At 52.1% G+C, this 12,207-nt stretch overlaps 2 protein-coding genes across 2 annotated transcripts, besides 1 other annotated feature; one reads left to right on the top strand and one right to left on the bottom strand.

Moving 5' to 3' along the window:
• Positions 1-448: 448 nt before the first annotated feature.
• Positions 449-1,938, bottom strand: EKO05_0006129 (6-phosphogluconolactonase-like protein; the record flags this gene model as incomplete). Its single annotated transcript, XM_038939786.1, has 4 exons — positions 449-925; positions 1,004-1,113; positions 1,168-1,349; positions 1,412-1,938. 4 exons carry the CDS (start codon positions 1,936-1,938, stop codon positions 449-451), a joined length of 1,296 nt encoding a protein of 431 aa, XP_038799136.1.
• A 1,304-nt stretch (positions 1,939-3,242) lies between these two features.
• EKO05_0006128 (suppressor of los1-1) lies at positions 3,243-11,297 on the top strand (the record flags this gene model as incomplete). Its single annotated transcript, XM_038939587.1, has 4 exons — positions 3,243-3,309; positions 3,362-3,833; positions 3,920-10,283; positions 10,338-11,297. The coding sequence occupies 4 exons, from the start codon at positions 3,243-3,245 to the stop codon at positions 11,295-11,297; spliced, it is 7,863 nt and encodes a 2,620-aa protein (XP_038799135.1).
• A 757-nt stretch (positions 11,298-12,054) lies between these two features.
• Positions 12,055-12,207: part of a dispersed repeat that runs on past the window's edge.

The following is a 12,207-nucleotide window of genomic DNA, read 5'->3' as shown; positions in this document are numbered from 1 at the left end:
AGGCAAGATATATAGGATAGCTTGCTTAAATTTCCAACTAGTAAGAGTTAGCTAAGGATTAACTATTAATGTTTTAAGTTAATTAGTAGGGATTGTAGAGATTTAAAGGGTAGGGTAGAGCACTAACTCCTTACAGATAGTCTTAAAATACTACACAGTACTATGTAAATTACAGGCTTAATTAAAGTAGACACTCCTACCTGATTATTAACGTGCCCTTACAACTCCTGCTGCGTCACCCTAGCAGGCACCAGTAGGTGCTCACTACGCTAAAATTGACTAAAACGCACCTACCACACTCTACAGAAATCGGATAAATTGTGTGAAGTAGACAGGCACTTAGGCACATAATTGGAGGTCAGGAGTCATAAAGGTTCCATTTCATGTTCATCGGGACTGTCAGGTTTGCAGCCCATTTCGCCGGCCTGAGCACGTCACAGTGACGTCATCAAATCTTCAGATGAACCTCGACTAGACCCATGCTGCCATCAGCATGAACACGACGAATCTCATACCTCGCATCGGCTTCCTTCAACAACGCCTCGAACTCCTTTGCTGTTCGCTGCTTAGCACCCAGAACTACAAACATGAGCATGTCCATCTGCCTGAGAGCGCGCTCCTCATGCAAGGGCTTTGACCCCGGCACCGGGAGCACAGTGTCGTTGATAAGCAGTGGCGTCCCAGGTGCAGAATTCTCTAGCCCCGGCACGAGAGACTTGAGAATCTTGACCACGTCGCGGTCGCACCAGTTGTGCGTGCACTGGCGGATGAAGAACGCGCCGGCGCCGCCAATAGGCTGTGGGTGGAAGAAGCTGTGCTTCATGAAGGAGATGCGGCCCTCGATGTCGCTCAAGTTGCGCGCCCGACCCTGCGCGAGCATCTTTTCGGAGTCATCTTGGACGATGAAGTCAAGTTTAGGGAAATTCTGGGTGCGGAATTGAGATGTCAGTCAAGAAATGAAGTGATCAAGCATCATTGCAGATGCGAGGAAGGAAAAGCTTACGCGAGCCAAAGCCATGGAGATGTGGCCACTGCCGCCTCCAACGTCAACTACGGTGCCGTTGATGTCGCCCCAAGGAAAACAGTCTCTCAGTTCGGCGATTTGACGATCCACTGTCAACAGCTTAGGGATTGGCCTACTAGTGTGGGTTCACGGATTCTACATACCTCGAGTAACCCCGGCCATTGCCTTTGCGAAACGCGCCGCAAATTGGGGGTTTTGCTCATAGTACGAGAACATTGGCACACCGAAGTAGGTGTTGAAGGGAGAGTGTGTGCTATCGGAGTCGTCGGGCGATGCTTTGATGCAATCTGAACAAGCCGTGGCAGCCTTGAAGCATTCATCGAGCCTAGAATGTGGTTAGGACATCCAGTATCAATGCAGCGTTGCATGCATGTGACACAAACATACATGTAGTGTCCGGCACATCTGAGCTCCTCGTCATCATGGAACACCGCCGAAGCCGCCGTATGTGCAAAAAATCCAGGTTTGGGCTCCACGAAGATACGATGCGTTGCCAACATACGCAGCACACGCGCCGTTCGATCGGCGTCAATTCCTACTTTGTGTGCAAGTGTTTCGACATCCATGGACCCTTCAGGCGGAACCAGCTGGAAAAAGCCAAAATCGAAGGCTACTTGCAGCGCCGCCAAGTCGTTACCAATCATGATGAATGGGCGCAGGCTGCGCCTTGGGCCATCAACGAGGCGCTGAAGATCCTCTAGAGAAGAGGTGAGGCTCGTGTGAAGAGTGAGGTACCCTTCAGTCTCAGGAGGGTCCGCGCATCCCGGGAGGAAGCTGGGCTGTGCATGGCCCTGGGACTCCAGATATGTGCTGAGGCTTGCCGCCTTTTCGGAGATATTGGCTGCCAAAGAGGCCAAGCTGGTCGCAGAGGCGGTGGGACCAGCATGTGTACCGTTTGTGGATTTTAGCGCCATGGTGGGGGGTAGGATGAATCTCTGGTTGCGGCACGTTTTGATCGCAAAGGGAGAAGGTTTATGGTTTCGAATTCACGAAGAAAAGGTGCTTATGTCTTGAACCCTCTCAACCTCCGTCTCAGCTAGACGTCGATTTCGATCAAAGCATTATGCAACCCAGGTAACTAATGCTGTAAGACATCTCGTACCTCCGATGCACGCTCTTTCGTCCAAACGAAGACCGCAAAAGCGACGAAACGGCCGGTGCATGATACCATGTGTCTTGGGAAACGGCCGACAGCTCGTGTAATTCTTCGACCGAGAGCCCACGCCTTTTTAGGCCGATGTTTTTCGGTCCTCGGCGCACTGTCAGCAATTCTCACTGCATAAGTGTGGCTACTTTACTACCTTTTGATAGGCCCAATACCTATCTCGACCCGAATCATCGATCTTCAAGCGAACCGTCTGCCTTACCCATATGCCCGTCGGGGCGTGGGCGGAACGGTCTAATCTGTGGACGTTCACAGAAGGATCTGGCGGGGTGGTGGGTCTGACTGACAGGCGGTGAGCTCCTGAAGCCTCGATGTTCACATGACATGCTGTCATTTCATTGGAGCATCTTTCTTTTCAATGCATGATGACTTGACGGCTCTTAAACGTAAGCTCAAAAGGCTTCGTGTGGCGCAGTCCACCTACAAACCAGGTTGGAGAAGAGACCGTGGACGCCTGCGACAAGATATCACGTGACATGCTATATCACTTACAAGGCTACTAGACGAACGTCTATCAAGAATAAAGCGAAGACCCAAAAGACCCGAAGCCTTAAACCCGTACTGGTAAAGCCGCATTTAGGACCTAGACGAGCTGACGCCGTAGATTGACCCTCAGCCATCGGTTTGAGTGTATCCTCTTGGTCGCCCATCCTCAAAGAATACATGCGCCATCCAAAACATAGCCAGTAACGTCGTGTTGCTGCTTATCAGTGTCAGAGTAGTTTATGCCAGTGTTCGATTCTTGGTATACGGGCATTTAATTGTCGGCCCAAGATTCTGCACTGCATGGTTGAGCTTACCGGTATCTGCATGATGCGGGATATCTCAGCAGTATCAAAACGAGGTTGGATACTGTGGAGCAAATCCATAACCTAGGGTGCCGTCCGATGCGAGGGTGTAATTTGCCTATAAGACACCTGAAGAGTGAAACATTAAAGCTCGTTACACGCTCTCGTTTTCTCGTTAGACTTTGCTATTCACATAGGCGAGGAAGTCAAGAACTGATCAACACTCTCCTGATCTGACGCTTCATCGCCAGATATTACTTTGACGATGAGTTCCCAATACGGAACCAATGGCACTTCTGCAGACCCAGAGCCAATCGCCATTGTTGGCATGGGTAGGCCCAACTATGCTATACAACAACTTCACATGCTAACCATTTTTTGCAGGCTGTAGATGGCCTGGGGGCGTTCGAGACGCGTCCGGTCTGTGGGAGCTTCTAAAGAACAAGCGTTCGGGATACAGAGAATTCGGTGACCACCGCTTCTCTCGCAAGGGATTCCACCATCCCAATTCTGAGCACCCAGGCACTGTTGCCACCAAAGGAGGCTTCTTGCTTGCTGAAGATCCCCGGCTCTTCGACCATGCCTTCTTTGGTATTGGTTCGCTCGAGGTGGAGACGATGGACCCGTCGCAGAGAAAGCTGCTTGAAGTGGTCTACGAAGCTTTCGAAAACTCGGGAGAGCCATGGGATTCTTTCTCGGGATCGACCACTGGCGTTTTTGTCGGCAACTTCAGCTCTGATCATCTCATAATTCAAGGCAGAGATACGGATCATCCCAGGCCGTACGCGAGTGTTGGTACCGGCACAAGCATTCTCAGCAACCGCATCAATTACATATTCAATCTGCGAGGACCCAGGTGAGTATTCATTACTTTCACTAAGTTCAACCACAGCTCTGAGCAACTGCTTCTCAACAAGGCGGTTCAGTGCTGATTAAACACAGTGTCACCATCGACACAGCTTGCTCTTCCTCAATGTACGCATTACACTTGGCCATTAGTGCGATTAGGAATGGCGATTGCGACTCCGCAATTGTGGCTGCCTCCAATACGATCATCGATCCCAGTACACAACTTATGATGACGAAACTCGGTGTTCTTTCGCCCACTTCGACGAGTCACACTTTTGATTCCTCGGCGGACGGTTACGCGCGCGGCGAGGGCTTCTCTGCGCTGTACCTGAAGAGGACGTCAACCGCTGTTGACGGCGACTACCCCATACGTGCTCTTGTCAGGGGTTCTGCGCTCAATGCCAACGGTCGCACCGGTGGCATTACCCATCCCGGCAGGGAGGGCCAGGAAGCTGTCATCCGCAAGGCTTACGAAAACGCCGGCAATCTTCCAATGAAGGATACCACGTTCTTTGAGTGCCATGGCACAGGCACGCCCGTCGGTGACCCGATTGAAATCTCAGCCATCGGCAATGTCTTCGGTTCGGCGACCACGCCAGAGAAGCCGCTTCTTGTGGGCTCCATCAAGACCAACATCGGGCACACGGAGCCTGCTAGCGCAATTGCAGGCATCATGAAGGTGGTGCTGGCGCTTGAGAATGGGTTCATTCCCCCTAGTATCGGCATCAAGAAGCTTAATCCAAATCTTGACTTGAAGGGTGGCCGTATCAACATCTTGACGGAAAACACCCCTTGGCCCGACGGCAGAGTCCGCCGAGCCAGCGTCAACTCTTTCGGTTATGGCGGTGCGAACGGACATTGTATCATTGACGATGTCAGGAATGTGTTGCCTGATTACAAGAAAAGAACAGCAAATACGTCCATTGGTCACAACAACGGCCACACCAACGGCCACACCAATGGCACCCATGCGTCCAATGGTCACAACGGACATCATCAAAACGGAATGAATGGAAATTCTGCATCGCATTTGGTTGAAAAAGCGGACAAGGTCCACTATCCCTTCTCATATAAACCCACCCTGGTCAAGGACATCAATGCCAAACCTCGACGACGTGTGCTTATCCCGTTCTCCGCACACAATGAAGCCTCCCTCGACCTCAACATTACCGCGATATCCGAGGCTATCGAGAGGGAGAATCTGGCGGATGTTGCCTACACCCTGGCGGCAAAACGCTCGAGATTCATGCAGAGAACTTTCCGCATCGTCGACAGTGAAAGCCCCGCTAATGACTTTGCAGTCAAGGAGAAGGTACTCGCCAGCGGCACCCAAACTGCAAGGCTTGGTTTTGTTTTCACTGGACAGGGAGCCCAGTGGCACGCGATGGGCGCAGACCTGTTCGAATACGCCGTCTTCCGAACCTCCATCGAGTATCTCGACTCTATTCTCGCCAGCCTGCCAACACCGTCGCCTTGGAAGATCGAAGACGTTCTGGCAGGGAATTGCGATCCCAATGATATTCACAAGCCGGAGGTCTCCCAGACCGTGTGTACCGCTGTCCAAATCGGCCTTGTCGACCTGCTCTATACATGGAACGTCAGGCCTTCTGCAGTAGCTGGACATTCGTCAGGAGAGATAGCGGCAACGTACGCAGCTGGCCGGATCACTGCTGCACAGGCGATTGCTGCTGCCTACTTTCGAGGCCAAGCCGTATCCAAGAACAAGAGCAAAGGTCTTATGTTGGCGGTCGGACTGGGCCTAGACAAAGCTGAGGCATACATCTCTGGCTTGGAGTCCAGCGTCAGAATCGCTGCTGTCAACTCGCCCGACAGCGTAACGCTCTCTGGTGATGAGTCTACCATCAAGGACGTTGCCGCTAAGCTCAATGAGGACAAAGTGTTCAGCCGAGAGCTCAAGACTGGGGGTAACGCATATCATTCCCACCATATGCTTGCTCTGGGTGAATTCTATAACAGCACCCTCTCCGAAGGCCTCGACTACGTCAAGTCTCTGGGCCAGGCTGAACCGTCACAATTGTATGCCACACGGCCATGGATGTCATCTGTCTATCCAAGCAAAAGTACCGAGAATCTTCCCGTCTCTCCAAGTTACTGGCGCGCCAACCTGGAATCCCCAGTACGCTTCTCGGAGGCCTTGGCCAATATGTTGAATCTTCCAGATCCGCTTGACGTGCTCGTCGAGATCGGGCCACACCCTGCTCTCAAAGGTCCCGTTGGCCAGATCTCGAGAAGCGTCGACAAGTCACTGCCGTATTTCTCGACCTTGAACCGCGGTACAAATGGAGGGATCAGCTTGCTTCAACTCGCCGGTAGTCTATTCAGTCTGAATGCCGAAGTGGACCTCACTGCCGTGAACGCCGTTGATGTGATTAGCGCCAACCAGTTGAAGCTTGTCCATGGCACTACTGCAACCAACCTCCCGCCTTATCAGTACGCATATGGACCGGTCATATACCACGAAAGCCGCTTCAGCAAGGAGTTCCGTGGGCGAGATATTGTTCGGCACGACCTGCTGGGATCAAAGCTTCCAGGAAATGCCAAGTTGCGGCCACAGTGGCGAAATATCCTTCGATTAAAAGATCTCCCTTGGCTCAACGACCACAAGCTCCTCCCATATCCTGTGTTCCCCGCTGCGGGTTACATCGCGACAGTAATCGAGGCAGCTTCGCGCATATACAATGAACAGAGTGAGCCACTTGACATTACTGGATACAAGCTCCGCAATGTCACCTTTTCTTCGGCCATGAGGCTTCCTGATGATGACTTTGGTCTCGAGATTATCACGAGCCTAGAGCTTGCCGACGCTGTAAATCCCAAAGCACCCACATGGGCCATGTTTTCCATTAGCTCCGTCGCACGTGAGGCCGGCACATGGACAGAACATTGTTCTGGTCGGGTCAGGGTGATTGCCGGAACATCCGTTGCCAATGAGAAGATGTCTACAGAGATGGACGCTCGAACCCTGGACACGAAAGCCTGGTACAAGAAATTTGCCGAGATTGGGCTGGGCTACGGCCCTACCTTTCAGCCCTTGTCCAACATTCGAGCTGATCCGTCCAAGGGCTTGGCTGTTGCTCAGTTGGCCCTACACACTACACGTGATACCGTCGAGGGAGGAGAGTCGAATTACCCGCTTCACCCTGCATCTCTGGATGCTGTGTTCCAACTGTCACTTGTTGCCAGTCATGGTGGCCAGATCGACCGAGTTCGCAATGCCTTTGTGCCGGTTCATATAGACCAGCTATATGTCCGCAATGGAGTTTCACAGGACTCGGCCGTAGCAATCGCTCTTGGATCGATGAAGGGCCTGCGTAGTGCTCATGCGAAACTGCAAGTGCTGGACAAATCGGAACAGGTAGCGTTAGACGTGGGCAACCTTCGCTGCGTCACCTACACAGAAGTCTTGCCTTCTACGGGCGTTGACAAAGAGGCGTTCTCCAGCCCCTTCCTACGTTTGTCGTGGAAACCCGATATTCGTGCCATGGACAATGAGCAAGTTCAGCGACGATTTCCCCCTCCTACGGAGAATGTCGAGAAAGCGTACCTGTTTGACAAACTGGAACGGCTTGGGACGCTCTATGTTGCTGAGATACATGAGCGTTATGCGGGCCAGGGCCAATTTTCTTCAGCGCCAGCGCATATTGACAAGTTCCTGTCCTGGGTTCGAAGGCGTATGACGGACGACAACAAATGGGTTGCCGAGGCTAACAGTTTAACAAGTTCTCAACGCGGTATACTCATCAAGGAACTGTTCGCGGAGGTCGGGCACATTTCGGACGTCAAGATCGCCAACAAAGTATTCAACAGCATGGAAGACATCTTGAGCGAGCGCAAGACGGGTCTCGAAGTCGTGATCCAGGACAACCTTCTACACGGCATGTACGAAGACGGCCTCATCATGACAGGAGCGTACCCTCAGCTCGTCCGCTTCTTCGACCTGTTTGGATACGCGAATCCCAATATGCGCATCCTCGAAATCGGTGCCGGAACCGGTGGTGCTACACGAAAGATCCTCAAAACGTTAATTGAGCCCCACGGCATCAAAAGATACCAGGACTACACGTTCACTGACATCTCGAGTGGTTTCCTGGCGCAAGCTCGCGAGGCGTTTGCCGATTTCCAGGACATGAAGTATTCCGTGCTGGATATCCAAGAGAACCCGCTTGAGCACGGTTACGAAGCAGTTTACGATGTGGTCGTGGCTTGCGAGTGCTTGCATGCCACCCCGAGTATCGTAAAGACTTTGACCAACTGCCGGAAGCTGGTCAAGCCGGGCGGCAGACTTGTCGTTGTGGAAAACACACGGGCGGTCATCGGCCACGGATTGGTTCTTGGACACTTGTCGGGCTACTGGGATGGAATTCCGGATGGTCGTGTCGAAAGTCCCTTTCTGCACCTAGAGGGCTGGAATGCTTCGCTTAACCAGACTGGCTTCGCCGGCGCTGAGCTCGTCTTGGATGATTACCCTTCTCCATACACCACTGCTCGCACAATTGTATCTAGCGCAGTCGAGGAGCCTGCGAAGGTTGGCCAGGTTCCGAACGGAACAGTACATCTTGTTCATGGTGACAACAAACCCGAATTACTAAGTCGAATCGAACATGAGCTCACCGAGCGTGGGACTGAGTTTAAGGTCATCTCCATAGGGGACGTTGAGACTCATCTGCCCGACAACTCACGCACCGTTGCCTTTGCCGACAGCAAAAGTCTGCTCGTCAATGCAAGCGAGACTCATCTCAAGTCTTTCAAAGCGTTAATCCGCAAGTCCGCAAACTTGGTTTGGGTAACTTTTGGTGGCATCGTCCACGGCCATGATCCCGACGCTTCGATCACTACGGGTCTCCTACGCACGCTTGGGACCGAAAACCCTACTTCGCAATTCCTATCAATTGACGTTAGTCCCGACAGCGACTTCCAAGAGATACGGCTGACCCGTACCATTCTCGACCAGGAGCTTGCCCTGTCCGATCGCATCGCCGGCGAGAGTCGAGACTACGAGTTTGTATGGCAAGAGGAGTGTCTCTGGGTCAGCAGATTGGTTCCCGATGTCGCACTACAAGATAAACTCGAGCTATCCGAGGGTCGACCCAGCCGCGCTGAGATGCTGCCTCTGGATTCCCAAGGAAGCGTCCGAGCCGCCTTTGAGACGCCTGGTCTCTTGACATCCTTGTACTTCAAGCCGTACGAAGAGACATGGAAATTTTTGCCTGATGACTGGATCCAAGTGAAGGTGGCTGCAGTCGGCCTCAACTGGAAGGATCTTCTCACTTCCGCCGGCCGCTTTGATATGAACACCTTCTCCTCGGAGTACTCTGGCGTCGTAGCCCAGGTTGGTTCAAATGTGACAAACGTTGCAGTCGGCGACCGTGTATACGGATACGGTAGAGGTCACTTTGGCAATTACGTACGTGCGCCAGCCAACTTCGCTTACCGTATGCTGCCTGGGGAAGATTTTGTCAAGATGGCCACGATTCCCCTTGTTGGGATGACAGCCATCTACTCATTCGAATGTGTTACCCAACTGAAGGAACAGGAGAGGCTCCTCATTCAGTCAGCCACTGGTGGGCTTGGTCTTTCTGCCATTCAACTGGCAAAGGCCAAGGGAGCAGAGATTTTTGCCACAGCGGGAACGCAAGAGAAGCGTCGTTATCTCATCGACGTTGCAGGCATCCCCGCCTCGCACGTCTTTTCGTCTCGCGACCCAGCCGACTTTGCCAAGCTCATGGAAGCCACTGACGGCAAAGGTTTCAATGTCATCCTGAGCACGTCGAGTGGAGAGTTGCTCTATGACTCCATCAAGATGCTGGCTCCCATGGGTCGAATAATCGACGTCGGCCGTATTGACGTGCAGAACTCCACATCGTTAGCCCTTGAGCTGTTCAAGCGCAATGCGACTTTCACGTCCTTTGACTTGGCTGTGGCGGATGACGCAGACCGGGCTCTCGGTCCTGCTCTTATGAAAACTGTCAACAAACGTGTCAGAGCTGGACAAATGGGGCCGCTGAGCTCCATCACGACGTATGACGTGTCACAGCTAGATCAAGCCCTAATGGCCTTCTCTAAGGGTACACACGTCGGCAAGCTGGTCGTCACGTTCCAGAATCCGGACGCTTTGGTCAAGATGGTGCCCGCAGCGCCGCATGCTCAGTTCGCCAGGAATGCCAATTACCTTATCACAGGTGGGTTGGGCGGCCTAGGCAGGAGCATCGTCAACTTCATGGCCGAACGTGGAGCGAGACACTTCACCGTCCTGTCGCGCAGTCGAAAGATCAATTCGGAGGGTCAAATGCTCATTGACAAGCTCGCCGCTTCTGGGACTGTAGTGGAGTGCGTCAGTTGCGATGTTAGTGACAGTAAAGACGTTGTCCGGGCTGTTCAAGACGCTGCTGTTGTCCGACCCATCAAAGGTATCGTCCACGCTGCAGTCTCTTACCAGGTAAGACGGTTACTTCCACCTTCCGCCGCGATTTAAGTCTAACAAGCATCCTAGGATTTATCATTCGACAAACTCACGATTGAGCAATGGACATCTGCGCTGGCGGCCAAGGTCCAGGGTACTAAGAATCTGCACGAAGCCACCAAGATTCATGCACTAGACTTCTTCCTCATGACCACGACGATCGAGTCTTTTGTCGCACTCGCCACGCAGTCGGCCTATACTGCTGCAAACAACTTCCAGGACTACTTTGCACGATGGCGACGCCAACAGGGTCTACCAGCTTCGACGGTCTCGTTCGGCCTTATCCGTGATGTTGGCCATCTCAGTACCAACAGCACTACACTCGCTTTGATGGCCCGTAACAAGGTCATGGACATTTCTGAGTACAATTTCCTCCGGCTTCTTGAACCAGCTTTCTTGAACAATGAGTCGGCGCTTGATCCTGCCGCCAGCACAGAACCATATACTGGTGCCGTGGACGACCCGCTCTCTGTGACGAACGTGGTCACTTGCTTCGACCCTGCCACTATGGCGACCCGCAAGCGTGAAGAAGCGGCGGAAAACAACGGCAACACGGGCAACAGTCCACGCTGGTACACTGATGCCCGTGTCTCGCTCATCATGCGAGCGTTTGACGATGCCGAGCGCTACCAGGCGTCGGCTGACGGCGGTGACGGCGGCAACGAAAGAGGCAACAACGCCGGTGTTGCGAGCTTGCGCAGTGAATTTGAAGAGACCGTCAAGGCGGGCCCAGCCGAGCGATCCAAGACCGTGGCGTTGGTGACAGACGCGATTGTGAAGACGGTGGCTCAGATGCTGTTTGTTGATGCTTCGGGTGTCGATGCTTCGCGCACAGTGGCGGATTACGGTGTCGACAGTCTGATTGCAGCGGAGTTGCGCAACTGGTTCAACGTCGCATTTGGAGCGGATGTCAGTATGCTGGAAATGTTGGATACTGCTACGAGTATGAAGATTTTGGCGAACAAGATTGTTGATGGGGCTCTTGCGTAGTGGTACAGATGTAGATGATGAAGAATTTCGAAGTCGCGATTAAGAAAAACTTCATGCCCCAGTTTCCAGGGCATCCGAGAATACCTCGCTAGTGCTCTCATGTCTACAAGTTAGCGCCTCAATGCCAACTGAGTTATAAAATAAATATGGAGAGAAAAAAATCATGTGCGCTTGTTCCGCCACGCAACGGATGGGTGTGAGTCATTATTGTGCAACCTAACCGTTAGGTACCGTAGCACATGTCGCTTCCAAACTTCACCATCACTGTTTCAGGAAGCCGCGAATATGCAACTAAAGAGAGTGGCTTGAAGTGACTGCACTAGTAACGTGTCAGTGTTTTGATTATATACAAAGGTCAAATTACCTCAGTCCTGAAGGACCTTTCCTAAATATCACAAATCGACGACATGGTGAATTAAAGTTTACGCCGCCGGCACAAGTACACTGGTGGGTAAGTTTTAAGAGTCAAAATAGATTCCATAATTTCCAAATTGGCACCTATCTGCTGTCTAGAGGATGAATGCTTGGACAAGTGCTTCGCCCAGCCGCGACTACCAGCGTCGGCATGTGCTATTGTTGCAGTGTATGCAATGAATCATGTAAAGCACCGGTCCTTCCAAAGGTCCCTGTCCTGAATCATACCTGACTCATCTCTGACTTGGTGCTTTTACATCCCGCATCCTGGGCAGTACTCTAAATCTTTCTGGTACTTAAAGGTATAAAGGCATAAGGAGAATCAGGCTTAGATATTTAGTTTTTAAATATCCTTTGACGTATTCCACGGGTAAGTCGGCCACACGGGGGAGTCGGCCACTCTGCCAAGACCACACCAACATTCTACCCTATTATGGCTTGCATTGGCCCACATTGGCATTGTTTATAGTAGTACAGTATATAATATTATTTAGTA

The sequence above is a fragment of the Ascochyta rabiei genome, chromosome 9 (assembly GCF_004011695.2).
Source record: "Ascochyta rabiei chromosome 9, complete sequence".
NCBI lineage: Eukaryota > Fungi > Ascomycota > Dothideomycetes > Pleosporales > Didymellaceae > Ascochyta > Ascochyta rabiei.
This window is presented reverse-complemented; position numbering and strand designations above follow the sequence as displayed.